General features: G+C 54.2%; 1 protein-coding gene across 3 annotated transcripts; it reads right to left on the bottom strand.

The window, feature by feature from the left end:
- Nucleotides 1-4,750: 4,750 nt before the first annotated feature.
- On the bottom strand, nucleotides 4,751-16,388 carry GRM2 (glutamate metabotropic receptor 2). 3 transcript variants are annotated; one of them, XM_047845075.1, is made up of 5 exons: nucleotides 13,413-16,388; nucleotides 10,194-11,031; nucleotides 7,617-8,692; nucleotides 5,557-5,737; nucleotides 4,751-5,327 (listed from the first exon to the last, which is right to left on the bottom strand). In XM_047845075.1, exons 1-5 carry the CDS (start codon nucleotides 13,860-13,862, stop codon nucleotides 5,254-5,256), a joined length of 2,619 nt encoding a protein of 872 aa, XP_047701031.1. In that variant the 5' UTR covers nucleotides 13,863-16,388; the 3' UTR covers nucleotides 4,751-5,253. The 3 variants fall into 3 exon arrangements, 2 of the variants coding, with proteins under 2 accessions (XP_047701031.1, XP_047701032.1); XR_007149139.1 differs by lacking the exon at nucleotides 4,751-5,327 and adding an exon at nucleotides 6,284-6,438 and having other exon boundaries at nucleotides 5,602-5,737; XM_047845076.1 differs by lacking the exon at nucleotides 4,751-5,327 and having other exon boundaries at nucleotides 5,597-6,438.
- Between the last annotated feature and the right edge of the window lie 1,785 nt (nucleotides 16,389-18,173).

Genomic DNA, 18,173 nt, shown 5'->3' with positions numbered 1-18,173 from the left:
TAACATTCATGGAAAATGGGGGGAAAGGACATTGTCAAATATAAAAGAAGTCAGAATATGGGGACCACAAGGCTTCCATGAAAAAGAAAAACTACTTAATAAAATTACAACAATTAAAAGTGACATCAAGGGGCACCTGGGTGGCTCAGTCGGTTGGGTGTCCGACTTTGGCTCAGGTCCTGATCTTGTGGTGGGTGGGTTCGAGCCCCAGTCAGGCTCTGTGCTGAGCCTGGGGCCTGCTTCAGATTCTGTGTCTCCCTCTCTCTCTGCCCCTCCCCCTCTTGTACTCTGTGTCTCCCTCAAAAATAAACATTTTTAAAAAATTTAAAAAAGTGACATCAAAAGTTGGAACTCAAGGGGGCACCTGGGTGGCCCAGTTGGTTAAGCATCTGACTCTTGATTTCTGCTCAGGTCATGGTCTCACAGACCACAGAGACAGAGCCCTGTGTGGGGCTTCTTAAAGGCAGCTCAGAGCCCACTTGGGATCCTCTCTCTCTCCCTCTCACCCTCTCTTTCTCTGTCCCTCCCCTGCTTGTGCTCTCTCTCTCTCTCTCAAAATAAATAAACTTAAAAAAAAAAAGTTTGAACTCAGGAATGAGGAAGCAGAAGAGGAAGGCAGCAACCTGTGGATGCCTTGGATAAACAATGAATATGAAATAACTAAGTAAATTACTGTTACCAAACAATTTAGACGAGATAAAACTGGACAGTGTAAAACTACTAGCTAATGCTAATGTTCTCAATTTCTCAACAAGGGATCAGTCAATATGGCCTATAAGGAAAATGTGGTTAATAAAAACATAATGATGCTGAAAGACCGCCAGAGTGAGTTTCAGATGTTGTGACCAAGAGGCTATCCCAGCACCCAGTTTATTTTGCCCAGAGAAAGGACTCATTACAGGGAGCTCAGTATCCCAGGGCTTCCACGCCGCCATACCTGAGGGATGAGAACCAACGTGAATGCAGAGATGGGAGGGCCAGGTGTGGCATGGCTGAAATACAAACACCACGTGAGCCACCTGGAACCTGTGGGCGTCTGCCTCAGTGCGACAGTGCACAGTGACAACTTAGACAACAATTCCTGGGACAGGTGCAGTGTACGTGGTGGAGGGCCCACTGTCCTTTCCTTCATGGGGTGAGGTTGGCCACAGGTCAGACTCACCTCAGATTCCCTGAGACTAGCCAAATGTATACCTCTAAAGGTCACTCTCTCTTTTCTTCAACCTACTGTGATTTTTCAGGCGGAACATATCTTGTGTGGTGAAGAAATGTCTGTGAAGTTCAAGAATTTCTTCAGTTTTACTTTCAGATTCATTTTCTTCAATTAGAATCAAGTAAAATTAAATCTTCACTAAGAAAATAGACATATGGCATGATCCCATTTTTATGAAAGTATTTCTATCCCTCCTTCTATCTGTAAAAAATGCATGGAAATATGTCTAGGATGCTGCACCAGAAATGTTAATGATGGTTATATTTGAATCATGCAACTGGAACTAATACTTTTTTTTTTTTTTTTAACTTTTCCACAATGCTTAAACTGTTTATAGGGAGCGTATATTGTTTCCACAGAAAGAATAAAGTGATTTTTCTTTAAAAAACAAACAAACAAATAAACAAACCTGCCTTCTTGATGAGAGCCCTTGGGGTTTAAAGCTTCCATGTTTTACTTTCTCCCTCCTCTGGCTGCCCGCCACCCCCCTTCCCCCCACCACTGTCTTCCTCCCAGTTTCCTCCATTTCTCTCCTCCCTCCCTTTGCACCCTCCAGCTTTTCACCTCCCTTTAGCCCCCCACCTCCTTCCCCTGTTTTTCCCAGATCTAGCCCCTCCCCCCCGACTGAGGACACCCCATCTTTAGTGCTCAATGGCCTGTTGGCCCATGGGTGAGGAGGCCAGGCTCCTTTCCTTTCCTGCAGGAAGTTGGGGTGGGGACATTTTCAGAGGGTTTTGAGATCCTCAGTGACCCCTCCTTTCCCCTCTACCTCTCCTGACCCCAGAACCCAAGGGAGGAGGCAAGAGCAGCCAGGGTGGGGTGGGAATAATGGAGAAAGAACTCTGTATGAATGTAGCCATGGGGCAAGTCTCCCCACAGGACCCAGGGGATGTGGAACAGCTTGAATCATTTCCCCAGCTCTGTGTCATCCCCTCAGCTCTATTTTTTTTTTTTTTTTGTCCCCAACACCTTTGCTCAATACATCACCAACTTCTTGGATTTCAATATTCTTTCTATCTCAAGGGCCTCCTCTGGAAAGGGCTCACTCTCCCTGATCCTATGACAGGACTGGGGGAGCTGTGAAAAGAGTGGCCTTGACCATGCCACAGGGACTCTTGGTTGAGAGAGAGAGAGAGAGAGAGAGAGAGAGAGAGAGTCAGGCCCACCCAGACAGGCTGCTGTACCTTGCCCAGGACCAGTGCAAGGGACAGGTGAAAGGGTGGCAGAAGGGCAGGGTGGAGCTGTGGGCAAAGCCACAGGACAGCTGCCCAAGCAAAGCAGACTGCTGGTTACACTGAAGGACAGTCAATTCCCTATGGCTGGAGAGAACCCCAAATGTTTGGCATCTCAGCTGTCAGGCCCCAGAAAGGGCAGGGCTCTCCTTGGAGGACTCCAAGTCTCACATAAGCAGGGCCAGCCCATCAGGGACCCCTGGGCCCCCACCTGGTTCTGGCACCAGGGCTTTGTGGGACATGGATGTGGTACTGAGCAGGGACAGCAGAGACATAAGCCTAGGACGGTCAGGACCAGGGGGAGGACGGGGGCAGGGGCAGCTGGAAGGGCCTGGTCCGAGCAACATGTGAGAGTTGAGGAGTGAAATCCAGCAGATTCTCTGCCCACAACAGTGTGGGCATGGAGAAGGCAAGGCAGAGGTGGTGGTGGAAGGAAAGGGGTGTGGTGGGCAGATGTGAGGACTGGCCTTCAGGAACTCTTCATCCACCTTCTGCCCCCAGGTGATGGGTGACAGGGACAGAAGGTGATTCTGCACTGAATATTCCTTGTACCTCCTTAGTTATGAGTCATTTTAATAACTACTTTTAACAAACTATTATTATTATTATATTAAAAAAATTTTTTTTACGTTTATTTATTTTTGAGACAGAGAGAGACAGGGCATGAACGGGGGAAGGTCAGAGAGAGAGAGGGAGACACAGAATCTGAAGCAGGCTCCAGGCTCTGAGCTGTCAGCACAGAGCCCGACGCGGGGCTCGAACTCACGAACCGCAAGATCATGACCTGAGCCGAAGTCGGACGCTTAACCGACTGAGCCACCCAGGCACTCCTATTATTACATTTTAAAGTAAATAGCTGAAGCCATGGAAAGGAGGGTTGCTCCCCCTGGTGCAAAACATCAGAGCACATCTTGGCCTGTCCAGAAGCTGGGAAGGTGGGCAAATGCTTCCTGGGTCCAGTTTTGCAGGAAGATCCAGAAAAGGCCACACTGGAAGCACAGATCAGCACCACAGGTCCCATGGGATACAGTGCCCGGTGCTCAGCCACTGGGGGCTGCACCCAGGCCTGGGTCATTCAAGACCAGGGATCCTGAAAAGAGACACCCCAGTAGTCTTGCCAAAATTAGCAAATGAAAATACAGGAGGCCCAGTTAAATTTGAATGTCAGATAAACAACAAAATGTTTAGTATAATTATGTCTCAAATATAGCATGGGACATACTTATACTAAAAATTTATTCATTGTTTATGTGCCGTTCAAATGTAACTAGGCATTTGTATGTTATGTGGCACTCCTACACTTCAGATATTGGCTGGAGAGGAAGAGCCACTCCTGCAATTGTTTTGTTTTGTTTTCTGTTTATATTTTTAAAATTGTTAACCCAAATTTCCACAGCCTTGCTAGCCTGTAACTGCAAATGAATTAACTTAAAAACAACCAATGTCCCTGGCCTGCCCATCTCCCAACACAAGACCTTGTCCCTCTGAGACTCCGCAGTGCCGGGGCACCCCAGAAGGTGCCAGGTTCTGCTCCTGTTTGAGTTCTGTGCCCACTGCCCCCCTACGCCACAGGAGGGCAGCGGTTGCCTGGCTGAGCGCTGTGCCTGACACCTGCCTCTGCGCCCTCTGCTGGTGAGCCCCAGATGGCAAGTGCGGGGGTGGGAGGATGCCCTAGGGCCCCGGGCCCCACGACCCAGGCAGTTGGGGGAGAGCTCCTCCGAGACTGGAGGAGGCCCCTTCTTCCACCTCTCACAGTCTGACAGCAGATGACCTCTCTAACTGCCCAGGCTCTGTCCTTCCTGCTTCATCTCCTCCCTCCACACCAGCTCTTTCTGGCTCTGTACACGGTACCCGAACAGGCAATGTTCAGCTGTGTCTCCTCTTGGTTCCCTCCATACCAAGGCTCAGCCTGGCTTTGTGCTAACCAGTAGCTCTTCCGAGTGCCAGGCAGGCCAGCTGTGGAAAAGCCCACAGTTACGGGTCACAGTCGGCCGCCCCTCCTGCCCTACCGCCCACTCCATCCGGGTCCTCCCTTGCGCTGTCAGAGGAGCCTGAGTCCCTTGAAGACCCCTGCTCTCATCCCAGTAGTTTCTTGGCTGCTCTGCGGGGGATCCTTTTCAGAGAGGATGGCTTTTTCATCTTCTGTCTCCCCAACCAAGCAGGACTGGGTCTGTCTTGCTGGCTGCCAGATCCTAGCATCTGGCACAGAGCAGGCACAGATCAGAGTCAACAAATACTATGGAAAGGAAGGTTGGGCGGCCGTGGAGGGCATGACGGGTCTCCCTGGGTCAAAGGCAACGAGTGATTTTTTTTAAAATAAAGACACTTTATTTACAGGTAATACAAAATAAACCACAGGACAAACTACTATGCACGGGGAGGGATGGCCCCCACAATAACCCCCCTCCCCATCCCAGAATAACTTATGTAAAAAATTAAAAAGGCCCTAGAAGGAGGGAAGGGTGGGGCTGGAAGCACCTTTGCTGATTGGGGATTGGGGCCGGTGGTCCTCAGCCATCCTGTTCCAGGGCAGAGTAGACCCTGGCTTGCTCCCTTCTGAGTCCTGCCTGGGCCTAGCAAGGAGAGGACACGCTGCGAGGACAGTTGGTGGCTGCTGCAGAGGCTCCCGGGCCAAGGACCCTGACTTCTGACTCTGAAGGGTTGGAATAAGTAGGTAGGTAAGTGGCTGCGGGGGCGGGCATGGAGCTGGGGTTATTGCAATGCTCCAGCTGACTTCCTCCTGGCCCTGGATGTGGGGGTGCACCGGATTCCAGGGAGCAGCTGTGTGGGGGCAGGAATGTGGGGTCTTCAAAGCGACGATGTTGTTGAATCTACCACCTCACGGCCGTTGCAAACGGTGGGGACAAACTGGGAGCCAGACCCTAGGAAAGGAAGTCAGAGATTGGGGCCAACCCTGAGGTCCTTTACAGAGGCAGGCAGCAGGGCAAGCAGGAGTGTGGAGGGAAGTTTCCCGCCCTCACCCCTCCCTCTCCTATCCAGCCTCATCTAAGGAGCTCTCCACCTCCAGCCAAGGAATCCCAGCAACCCAAGGAGTGGTCCCCATGTTGAGGAGCTGAGGCAGAGAGCAGGCTGCTTAGGGTGAATGCTGACCTTGGCCGAGGCTGGAGCTGGCCCTGGTGGCGGCGCTGCTGAAGCGGCTGGTGGGTGCACGATGGCTAACCACGTTCTTCTGTGGCTGGAAAAGGATGATGTGCAGCTTGGGCGCAAAGAGACAGCCGAGCACCACAGAGCCGCTGAGGCTGACCGACACGCACATGGTGGTGGTCTGCACCTGGGATGGGTGAAGTCAAGGATGAATCTGGCCCCATGACCCCTGTCAGGCTGCAGGGTTAGGGAGTAGGGGAGATGGTAAGCATCCAACACTGGGTCTTGGTCCATTTGCCAAGCCCCAAAGGATTTCTAGGAAGGTGGGCACAGTCCCAGCGTCAGCCCGTGAACCACCTTCCCAGGGAGATCAAAGTTCCAGCTGAGGGGGGTGAACATGCAGGGTTGCAGGAATGTATGTGTGCATCGGAGTGTGTCTGCCAGTGTGTGTATAAGTGTGTATCTGCATGCATATGCGTGCAGGTATGTGTGTGTGCATGAGTGTGTGTGTGTGTGTGTGCATGTGTGCATGTGTGGATACTGCGTGTGTGTGTGTCCAGGTTAGTCCTTAGCCAACTATGATTGGCATGCAAATGCAAATCATATGCAAATGCAGGCTGAGTCAGAGCAGATTCCCTCCCCAGCCCTGGCCTCCACCAACCAGGCAGGTGGCCCAGCAGGTGCAACAACAGCCAAACCCAGCCGCCCTGGCCCCCAGCACTGCCCACCATACCTCTGTCCTGGGGGAAAGGGCCTTTGCAGGGGCTCTTGTCTCGATTTTCCTGCTCCTTTAATTGTTAAGATTGTCAGTTCAGACCCTGCTCTACACTCCCAAGCTGAGTGACCTTAGGCAAGGGATTGAACCTCCCTGAGTCTCCGTTTCTTCGTCTGTAAAATGGGGAGAGCCACGGAGTTTACTCCAGAGTCGTGAGGATTCACCAAGATGATCCTCTTACTGTCTAGAGGACAGCTCATCTGTCACCTCTGCAGAGAGGCATTCCCTGACCACCCCCATTTAAAGCAGCCATGGCCCCCTAGAAGGTGAGGAGACCTATGAGACACTCAGTGCCAGTTGGAACTTTGCTTGGAAGCCACCAACTGGGGTACAGTTTCCACCTGCTTAAAACTCCCTCAACCCTATCCCCTAGATCTCCTACTGCTCTGTGCTTTAGCTTCTCTGCCTTTCCTGCTTTCATCTCTCAACCCCAGAGCTGCACAACTCCAGGGGCACTGTGCTACACTGCAAGGCTCCAAGAGGCATCAGAGCATGGTACCCTCTGAGACCATGTGGCCTGATAGCCCACCATTCCCATTCCCACTTTCCACCCTCACCTCTGCCTATCTTGCACCATTTGTGCCTCCCCTCCTCAACAAGGGAGGTCAATGCACGCCCTCTGCTCCAATCGGCCTCTGTATTGACTGCCCTTCCCTACCTTCTCCATCCAACCTATTGAAACCTGCCTGTCTTGCAGAGCCCAGTTCAAGGACTCCTCTTCCAAGAAGCCCTCCATGATTCTCTCTCTCTCTTTCTCTCTCTCTCTCTCTCCACACACACACACACACACACACACACACACACACACACACCACATACACACCACACACACACCTCCCTCTTCTGTGCTCTCACTAGGACCTAAACAAGTCAACAACATTTCCTGACTTAGTTCTTTAGTTGATCCCCTGGTCACCCACCCACTAGCCCAGGAGCTACCCAAGAGCAGAAACCAAGTGTCCCCTTCTGCAGCCAACCCCTCCATGGAGCAGGGCAGAGCATCGGCCCATCTGGACATATTTCAGTCCATGCCTCTCCTCGAGCTTAGGGGGTGACATCTGAGTCCTGAAATCTCAGCTCTAACTCCTCCACCTCCTTGTCCATTGTCTTAGTCCCCACTCAACCTTCCCACCTTCCCCTGGGATCCAGTCCCAACTGGGCCACTGCAAGCTGGGTGAGCTTTCAGCCTATTGGAGCCTCAGAGTTATCAGAAGAGTAAATGAGACACCAGGAAACAAGAGGTCCAGGACCCACCCCCAACCCCGCTGCCACTCTGTGGCAGGTGGCTCACCCGGTAGTCACTGGAGGTGACATAGAAGATGGGCAGGAAGGCCAGCCAGATGATGCAGGTGGTGTACATGGTAAAGCCTATGAATTTGGCCTCATTGAAGTTCTCGGGGCACTTGCGGGTCTTGAAGGCATAGAGCGTGCAGAGCGCGATGAGGAGCACGTTGTAGGCCAGTGAGCCCAGCATGCTTGCATCTCGATGGTTGCAGCGCAATGTCACCACCTCCCGCCGCTCCGGGGCTGTCTCCTTGCCGGTGCCCGGTGCCTCCACCACCAGCCAGGCAGCCACAATGAGCAGCTGGCCCGAGATAAGCGCCAGGCAGATGGCCACCTGTGAGGCAGGACTGATGAAGCGTGGCCGCTGGGCTCCCTCCCGGGCCCCACCAAAGATGCGCGCGATGCGGTTGGTCTTGGTGAGCAGAGCTGAGTAGCAGACAGAGAAGGCGGTGCCCAAACCAAGGCGCCGTAGGGTGCACACCACCGTGGATGGCTTGGCAATGAAGATGAAGGTCATGCAGTAGCAGAGGAAGACACCGCCCAGCAGGATGTAGCAGAGCTCTCGGCCTGAGGCCTTAACCACTGGGGTGGCATTGTGCCGCACAAAGACACCCAGCACGAAGAGGGTGGCCAGGGCGCCTAGGCAGGCAATGGTGACTGGTCCCACGGCCCAAGCATCGCCCCAGCGGATGTACTCCTGGGGCAGCTCAAAGCAGCCAGTCAGGCTGGCGTTGGGCCAGTAGCCCAGGCCACAGTCAGCACAAGTGAACTCATCCAGCCGGTACTCGTAAGGCTGGCAGGGGATGCAGAGCCAGCAGCAGACCTCCCCTGGCTGCACACTCTTCACCTCATTCTGGAGACAGGGCTCACTGCAGCGAGACGTGGGCAGGGGGCCAGCCAAGGGCGAGGCCCATGGGATGAGGCTGGTGTCCAGGGTCAGGCCTTCTGCCCAGTAGCCCACCTTCTGGTATCGATAGCGCCCACTGCCTGCCCGCAGGTAGGTGAAGATGTTGTAGCGACCGATACCATCACCAAAGCGGTCGAAGCGGACTTCATTGTGTGTGTCAGCTGGGCGGAAGGGGGCTGGAATTGGGGAGGGAAGAGAAGGTTGGATTGGTGGGTAGTCTTGATGTGACCTCCACCCTCACCCTAACATGGAACCCAGACCCCGACCTGAGGCCACTCCTTGTCCTTCTGAGCCCCATCCCAACACTAAAGCTGGACCTAACCCCAGCCATTGTTCTAAATGAGAGGCTACAACAAATCTCAACTCTAAACTCCAAATAAAACCCCAACCTCAAAGCCCAGGCATCTCCACAAACCTAATGTCCACACCAACGCCCAACCATGACTCCCCAAAACCTAGCTTTATGCCTAGTCTCCAGTAACTTCCAACCCAGACCCCAGACCCTAGACCCCAACCTTATCACAACACACACTGCAGCCCTCCCCCCAGACTTAACACGGACACCCTCACACCTAAATTCAGCCTCAGGTCCAGTCCTGGTCCCACTTAATTCTCTTGATGACAAGTCAACTCTCTCCCCTCTAGTCCTAATACTCACATCAGTGCTAGCTGAACCCCAACTTTAGATGTGCTCATCACGCAGCTCATAAGGCACTTCTCTTCCCCATCTCCCCTCACCCGGGAACCTCACATCTCCCAGCCAGGCTCAAGAGGAAGCAGGACCCCTGTCATCCCAGGTCCCAGTGAGAAGTTGGGGTTCATACTAGCAGATGATGTGCATAAGGCTCCATATGGTGAATGATGCAGCCTGGAGTCCCTTGCAGGTTCCATGTAATCCCTGCTCCTTCAAGCCAGCCTCAAAGTCCTCAGAATCCAACTTGAGCCCTCCAATAAATCCTACCTAGCTCAGTGGGCTGAATTGAGCCTTGCTCTGATGGCAACCTCATGCACCCGAGTCCAATCCTAACCCCTCCCCTGATTCTCCCACAACTCTGAATATAAATCTCATTGGAATTATTATTCATCTTAACCCTGGGCCAGTAGGCTTTGGGGGCCCTGGCACCCTCCCACTGCTCCTACAGTGATGCTTCCTGAAGCACAGTGATAATTCTGAGGCGTTCATTTTTTGTAAAGCTGGAACATTCATTAAAATAAATTTTGGTATGAAGAGACTGTGGCCACCTTGAATGGAAAATCAAGACGAGGAATAGAATTTTCCCAGAAAATAGAGTGCCACCTGATGCTCACTCTCAACCCACCCTTATTCTGACTCCCACTGATGTTTTGCTGCCTGAGAATGGGCTCGAGGGCCCCCAGTCCCTATTCTCCTCATGATAAAGAGGCAGGATGGAGAGAGAGAGCAAGGTTCAAACAGGAACTAGAGACCTTCAGTGCAGGACCAGGCCAGAAAGTGAAACCTCAGCCCTGGCTTCAGTTGGAGTCCCCTCTGTCTAGCCATCCTTGTCCTGGATCACATCCCAGCCCTCCCCCACCCCCGGGTGACTCCCTCACTTGCTGTAGGCTACGTTTTCTTAGTCAGGTAATGGAACCTGAAGACCCGATCCCTCTTGCCTGCTGAAGGCCAGAAAACTGCTGGACACTAGCCAGCCCCATTACCATCAAACTTGACATTGAGCACGAAGTCCTTGTAGAGGCGGCGCCCGTTGACAGGCCGCATTGCATCACACAGGTGTGTGGTGTTGGGGCAGAGGGCTCGGTGCATGTTGTGCAGTGCATGGGCCATGGCATACACTGCGTTGACCACAAACATGATCTTGGACTCTTGCTCAAAGGGCACGGAGCGCAGCGAGTGGGCTGCACAATCTCGCCGCCGGAAGCTACAGCCAAACCTCTGCTCCCAGAACTCACGGAACCAGGGGTTCCGGCTGTTATTCCAAGGGTCCAGGCTCCGGAAGTAGGAGGCAAAGTCGCTGATGGGATAGGAGGCCAGCTCGATAGTGATGGCGCCCTCAGCGGCCCCCTCGCTGCCGGCCACCACGCTCTCCAGGGCGCCCCAGCCATCACTGGCCACCCAGGTGAAGCTGGCGTTGAGACGCTGGGTGGCCGCGAGGAGCTCGCGTGCATCCTCGGAGCGGGTGAACAGGACAGCCACACGGGCACTGGGCTTCTGCAGTAGGGCTCGCACCACGCCTTCGAAAGCTGCGCGGCTCATGGCACGGCCCACCTTCTCCGAGGTGGCCACACAGATGTTGCGGGCACGGGCCTCCAGCTCAAAGGCTTCGATGCCTGTCTCACCATAGTCACCCTCGGACGCCACAGTGGACACATATGTCCAGTTGAAGAAGCGGAGAATCTCGGCCATGGCCTTGGCTTGGAAGAAGTCGGGGGGCACAGTGCGGGCAAAGTAGTCATAGCGGGACTTGTCGCTCAGCTTGGCACTGGTGGAGGCATAGCTGATCTGTGGAATCTGAAATAGCCGCAGGAGGTTGGCCACCTGGGGGACCAGTAGAGAGGGCCAAGATCAGAGATCAGGTCAAACTCGAAAGACAGATGTGTTCCTCACAGCTACTCGACCTTGGGATCAAGTGTCTGTGTAGTCAGCCCTGAGGTCTGCTTCTCCCCAAAGACCCATACCCTGCCTTGATGTGTCTTCCCTCTGGGGGTAGGGAGTGTTCCACTCCTTCCCAAGGGCTGGGAGAGAGAAGACCTAGGGCTGAGGCATCTGGCTCTGGAGCCACACCAGGACCCCTCTACTGTCCCCCTTCAGATGCAGAGCAGTAGCAAAAGTAGGGAAGCAAGGGAAGGCCCAAAGCTTGGGCTGGGGAGAGGTTGGTACTTGGCTGCACAGGGTGGGGGGCAGGGCACTAGCTGGGATGCTCAGGGCTCTTGGGCTCTCTACCTATCTGGGGCAGGTAACCTTTCCCCAGAGTCCATCCTGATGGAATGATGGAGAAAGAAGGAAAAGGCTTCCTCAGGAAAGGAGACCCAGATCTTGGCTGCCATCGGATGGCTGAACTTGAAATAAACAAGGCTTCCTGCTTACCGCTGACCACCTGGCAGGCCATCTCCTACCCTTGGGTCCCTAGGACCTGCCCGCTAGAGTGGGAGACAGACAAGGACATGGTGGGATGGGTAGGTGAGAGCAGGACAAGGCCCAGGTTCCACACGTGGGAGCTAGGTCCTGCCTTTGCACCTGGGACACAGGCTCTTACTCTGACAGTCTCAATGCCTTCTCCTCTCGTACTTTCTGCCTCTGTGTCCCTGGGCAAGTTAGCAAACCTCCCTGAGCCTCAGTTTCTCATTCCTGCCTGATGAGGCTGCTGAGTAGGGAAAAATGAAAATGCATGTGAGGTCACAGTGCCGGGCAAAAGGAAGACGATAGGGGTTTGGGCAGGAGAGATGGGGTTGAAATGAGGAGGAATCATTAACAGGCAGGTTCAGCCTAAGATGAAGGGCTGGGCCTTGTTTTGACTCAGACAAGGAAAAAGCAGACCAATTTTGAAGTGTGGGCCCTGGTACAGGAGGCAGGCAGCTTGGGGTGGGAGGAAAGTAACTGGACTCCTGGAGATGAATGCATGGAGCCCTAAGAACTGTGGAGAGGGTGGATGCTGGGAAAGCACCCTGGAGGCCCCTGAAAGCATCAGCAGGTGGGATGTGGCAGATGTGGGTGCCGGCACAGCCATACCTGTCCAAGTTGCTACTGGCCACCTCCAGCAGCGGGACTAGCAGAACAGGTAACTCCCTTCCTGCAGTAAGAGGATGAGGAGGTCTCCCCCATCCCAGGTCAGAAGCTGCCTCCACAGTTCAGACTCCTGCTTCATTTCTCCTGACTAAGTGTGCCAGGTCAGGGGTCCTGGCCCTGCCTCTGACTGCAGTGCCCTTAGCTGGCCTCGTAAAGGAAGCTGAAGCCCCAGCCAAGGCCCTCTGTGCAAATCCTAATCCTGATCCCAGTTCTGGCCACATCTTCTGGCAACCTATTCTGGGCACCAGGCAGGTAAGTGTCCAGGCAAGAGGTGGGACCCAGTCAGGGAGGGGGAGGGTCCCACATGGGCTAAAGCAGCCACACATGCCCAGGGATATCAGCTGGGCCAATCTGTGAGAAAGCAGGAGGGAGGGTCTCATTCCCTTACCTTCCCACCCTTGCAAATCCTGTCCCCCCAAAGACCCTAAGGGACCCTCCCCCCACTTCACCCATTCTGCTTCTCTTCCTCCGGGGTCCCCATCCCTGTTTCTCTTCTCTGGGATGCTCCTGGCTTCTATCTTTCACCCCTTTCTAGTCCATGGAGAGGTGATCTGACAGAGCTGGAGGCCCTTGGCTGTGAGCTCTAGGTGAATGTCTCCACTTTGCCAGTGCCTGCCACTCTTCAAGCCTCAGTTTCCTCATCTATAAAATGGGTTAATAACAATAGCAGTTAATATTGATTATGCCTCTGACACAAGCTTTGCATGTATTACCTCATTAAATTTCCACCGCAACCTTAAGAGTGGCAAGTGTTATGAGTCCTGTTCTGTAAGGAGGAAACTGAGGCACAGAAGAGAGAAATAGCATCCAGTGTCACATAGTATGTCTGGGAGCCAGGATTCACACCTGGGGTTCTGATCCAAGAGGCCTGGCTATTAAGCTTCTTAGGACTCTTTAACATCAGCTGTGTGTGTGTATGTGATGCAAGTGGGATGTTTTCCTTATACAATTTCTAAAAGTCAGCCTGCATCATGTGACAGGGGCACTTTCTTGGTATTCTGTAAAAAGCTACTTAAAGGAAACTCCTCGCCCCCCTTCTAATACATGGCAGCCTAGAGCCCCTGCTCAAAGGGAATTCTGGGCCCCTGCCTCTGGCCTCCCTCCCCAGTCCCCATTTGGGCAGCCCCACATACCTGAATGGAGACGTCGCTGTAGGAGCCGCCAATGACACCAGTGATGGCAGTGGGAGCATCACCGTGGGTGGCATAAGAGCCGTCGGGGCAGATGTGGCGTGAGCCATCGGCACCACGGCTAAGTGAGGCACGCACGAAGTCGAGTGCCTGCTCCAGGGCATGTGTGTCCTTGGAGCAGCTGTCGAGTATGTGCGCGCCCAGGCGCACACCCGGCAGCAGGCGTGGGTCACGGTTGATGCGGTCCAGTGCAAAAAGCATGGCCTCCAGGCGCTGGATGCCACGATGCTCATTGACAGGCCCACACTCCTCTGCCGGGCCGCCCTTCTGGTGTACCGGGAACAGCCCACCCAGGACCAGGTCCCCCTCCAGGGTCAGCACCTTCTTGGCGGGGCCCTCAGCCACAGTGCCCCATAGCAGAAGCAGTGCCAGGAGCCCAAGCAGTGATCCCATTGTCCCAAAGGGGATGGATGGGTCCAGCAGACCTGGGCCTCCAGGGGATGAGGGTAGAAGCAGCAAAGGCAAAGAAAGGAGAAAACAGGGACCAGGAAAGGACAGGCAGGAAGAGAGATAAGAAGGGGCCCAGCTCCTGCAGAGAAAGAGACAGACAGACAAACAGGGAGAGGTGGAACCCGAGAGTGGCTACCCCTTCTGACTCTGCTGTCCCCAATTCCCTCACCTAGGGACTTTCCTAGGGAGCCAGGGAGAGGTGGTATCACTGACTAAGCTGAGAAGCTCCTGAGACACCCATTGACCTGTTTCTCAGCCTTGCCCTCATCTGGGTCTTTAGATGGCCTCTGTGCCCATTCCATACTCAGCAGAGAGGGAGGGAGGCAGAGAGTAGAGGCCCAGACATAAGTTAGGAGAACTCAGCTAACACCAATCCTGCTGTGAATCAAAGAGTGTCCAAGACCTTGCACAAATCTCCCAGGACCCCAAAGTCAACACCTTTGCAGCAGGAGCCAGGTTAGAGTATAAACTTAGGGGTCCAATCTCTATCTTGAATCTTGCATTCCCAGAAATGAGCCATTGTGCCTGAGAAACCACCACCAAAGAGGGAAGGAAAAATCTCCGAAGGGTAGTCTCCAACTCCTAGAGAGCCTGGAACCCAGGGTGAGCACCCAAGGGTCCTAGCCTCTAGTTCTTAAAAAGCCATCCCCAGAGCCCCTGACTGAGGATATAATAGAGACTCTAGACCCTGGGAGTTTGACAGCAAGGTGGAGAGGTTGGCCCCAGGGAGGGAAACTGAAGTGGCCACAGGTCTTAAGTCAACAGGAAAAGTCAATGTGAGCATATGTGTGTGTCCAGGGACAGGGTCAGTTCATCTAGTCAAAATCTCAAAATTGCTCAAGGTGAGACTTTTGGGCACCTCAGCTCTGCATAGAATGCCGTTTGAGACTTTATGCCCCTGTGTTTTCTTCAGCTCAGAACCAAGCATCAGAACCATCTCTAATCTCCTTATCCTCATCCTTTCCCTATCCTGTCCACCCTGGCCCTGGCCCTCAGGGACCCTTCCTTCCCTCTTCCACTCTGCACTTCATTTGTGCCCCAGCTACCCTCCCAGATGCCCACCCCACACAGGCTCTCACAATCACGCAGGCTTGGGAAGGCTAGGAAAAGGAAACTGAGGCTGAATAAGGTTAGCCACTAGTTCAAGGACCCCATGTCCTGGCACAGAGACTGGGGTTCTTCACTTTGCCCCTCAGCTCCCCAGGGTTAATCTCCCACTGGTGCCAGGGCAAGGAGACTGGGATCCTGTGGGTACCGGGAAAGCAGCAGTTCAAACAGGCAACCAGGAGAGAGAGGCAAGCATGAAGACCAACACAGATGAGGAAGGGACCCAGATGGGGGCTGAGGTCCAAACGGGTCAAAACCACAAGCCTCCCACAGGGGCGGCCAGGACCCAAATTCAGACAGGGACAATACCCTGAAGGGAGATAGAATCCCAGAGGCGGGCAGCCAGGGGGCCTGGGCAAGGAGTGATTGAGACCGGTAGGCTGACACAAAGATAGAGGCACAGACAGAAAGACAGACCAAAGGATGTAAGGAGAGGAGGAACGAAGGAGCGTGATGCAGGGCGTGCGTTCTCTGGGGAAGAAAGGCGGGACGCCTGGGGTTGTCTTCCCGCTTCCCAGAGCTCCTGGCGAGCTCTGGCTGGACGCCCCGGCCCGAGCGCCCCAGAACTCGAGGGCCCGCGGGACGCTGGGACATGGGGTCAGGATCTATAAGGTCGGCGGCGGCCGCGGCACCACGGGCTTACCCTACCTGGAGCGCCCGACTCCGGCGCGGAGAGAAACGGAGAGGAGCCGGGGGCGCAGGGTTCCAGCTCTCGCTCACTAGCTCGCTCTCTCGGCAGCTCTGCGCTCTCCGTCCGCCCGCTCGCCCGGCCGCTTTCAATAGCGGCCCGCCCCGCCCCTGGCCCCGGCCCGCCCCCAGCCCCTCCTCCGTTCCTCCCCACTCCGGATCTCCCGCTCCCAACCCGGCCTCCGCCTCCCTCCAGACTCCTGCACCGCTCCGTGCCCTGCGCCTCTGGCTTCTGTTCTTCGCGGGGCTTTCGTCCCGGAGCTGTCCACCGCGTGGTGCTGAATCCTCGGGCGCTCCTGCTATGCGCAGGAGCAGGTGCCTATCTGCCCCCTCTACCCCGCGGTCAGACTGCATCCCACAGAGCAGCGGGCACGGGACAAGGGACACGGGGCTGGTAAGGTCACTGAGCCCCAGGAGGTGCGCACAGTGTTATGGCGTTCCATCTTTGAGAGCGGAGGGGCTAGCCGTAGGGTCCAAAGGTGCCATTGGGAGATAGGTAAGGGGGCATGTGGGAGATAGGTAGAGAGCTTAGCCTGCTGTGACGAGTCTTTCCCTGTCCTCACATCCATTCTCTCCATCCACAGACTGCAGCTCAGTCCACATGCCAGGCCTGGGGTAGGGGCATATGTCTTTGGCCCTACGTGAGAGCTGGGGCCTGAGTCACTAGAGGAAGAGATGGGGGGGGGGGGCGGTCAGAGGAGAATGGGGCCTCCTCTTCCTGCAGATGACCTTTAAAGCTGCTATCCACCCCCTACACACACCCCACCCTGACCTCCTCCCCCACCAACCTCCACTAATCCCCACCCTCATATACAAATATTTATGGCAAAGATATATCAACCTGGGGTGTGTGGGGGGTGCTACAGAGCCAGTGACTAGGGTCAACCCTAAGGGACATGCTGGGGCTGGCAGGGGATCTGGGAGGGGAGGAGGGGTGGGGAGGAGGCTCCTGAAACTGGCTGCTGCGTAGGAGGGAACAGGAGCTGGAGCCCGAGCAGAGGGAGGACAGCTCTGAGAAGATGCTCTTGACTCTTCTTCTCTCCTGCAGCAGAATGGAGAAGGACGCCCCCATGGGTAGAAGGTGGTGGATAAACTGCAGCCCCTGATTGTGCTGAAGGGTTCGGGGGAGGGGGTCCACACCCAGGTTTAGCCCTGGAGCCTGCATGAAGCATGCACACACTAGGTGCTAAGGCACACAGCATCCCTATATCTGCTCCCCTGGCACTGCCCTTTCTTCCACAGGTGTCAGCAGAGGCAAAGCTAGCTCAGACACATGCTAATGAGCACATGCCAAGCCCAGGTCCCTCTGGCACATGCACCTACATGTGTGTTTGGCAGTTAGGGGGGAGGGGTGTCACCAAGAAAGGATAGACTTTATCCCAGGATGCAGAAACCCAGTACCCCCACTGGGTTGGAAAGAGCACGGCTGTGAAACACACACATCAAACACAAACACAAACTCCATTGCTAATGGGAGGTAGGTGAGGTGACAGCAGAATGAGGGTTCAGAGCTGTCAGACAAGGCTGGGGAGACAGATATGTTGTCTTCCAGCCCTGGCTGCTCTCATCCTCTCTGGCTGGTTCAGAGCAACTGCTGCCTGGGGTAAGTGAGTGATGAGCTGGGCCCTTGGAGCAGAGGGGTTGATAGCAGCAGGGTGCTGAGGTAAGAGGACCACACAGCAATCCCTGCCCCCCTCACTAAGACAGCCTCACAAAAGACACAGGGCTTTAAACACAGCACCAGTCCCAGAGGCCCATTATGCGGCCCACAGAAGTGGCCTACACAGTCCCACTGCAGCACATGGACATGCATGTATGTCCACATGTATGTACCCAGCTCTGCAGCCACCACTCCCAGCCGTGCACACAAAGACACCCAGCCTTACAGACTTGTATATATGGACATGGCCACACACAGAGAAGTATATGCAACTATACACACAGATGTACACACAGCCATAATACATAACTTTACATGCAGACAAACAGCTGTATATATAGACACCCCATCATATACATATAACCATACACATGGACATATCTACACATATATAGCTAAACTCACAGACACAGATGCACTGACCTATAGCTTTACATGTGACACACAGAAAAGCACATAGCTTTACATGTGAACACACAATACAGCTGTACACAGACACACAGCTACACACAGATAGATGTATATGGACAAAGCCCCCACAGTGATGCTCCTAGCCAGCCAGTCTCACACCTCTGTCAGTACCATCACATGTAGTTAAGACACATAAAGCACAGTACCACGTGCATATAACCACATAGCCATCCACACAAATACAGCCACACTCAGCCACAATCACATCCTAATGCCTACTTGGGCACAGCTTCACCTGAGACCACCATGAACAGAGCCACCTTAGTTACACACACAGAGCCAAAGGCATGTATGCATGTGTGTGCAGTTACACACAAAGGTACACAGAC

The sequence above is a fragment of the Prionailurus viverrinus genome, chromosome A2, assembly GCF_022837055.1.
Source record: "Prionailurus viverrinus isolate Anna chromosome A2, UM_Priviv_1.0, whole genome shotgun sequence".
Classification (NCBI taxonomy): Eukaryota; Metazoa; Chordata; class Mammalia; order Carnivora; family Felidae; genus Prionailurus; species Prionailurus viverrinus.
The sequence above is the reverse complement of the archived record's forward strand: the minus strand, read 5'-3'. Positions and strand labels throughout refer to the sequence as shown.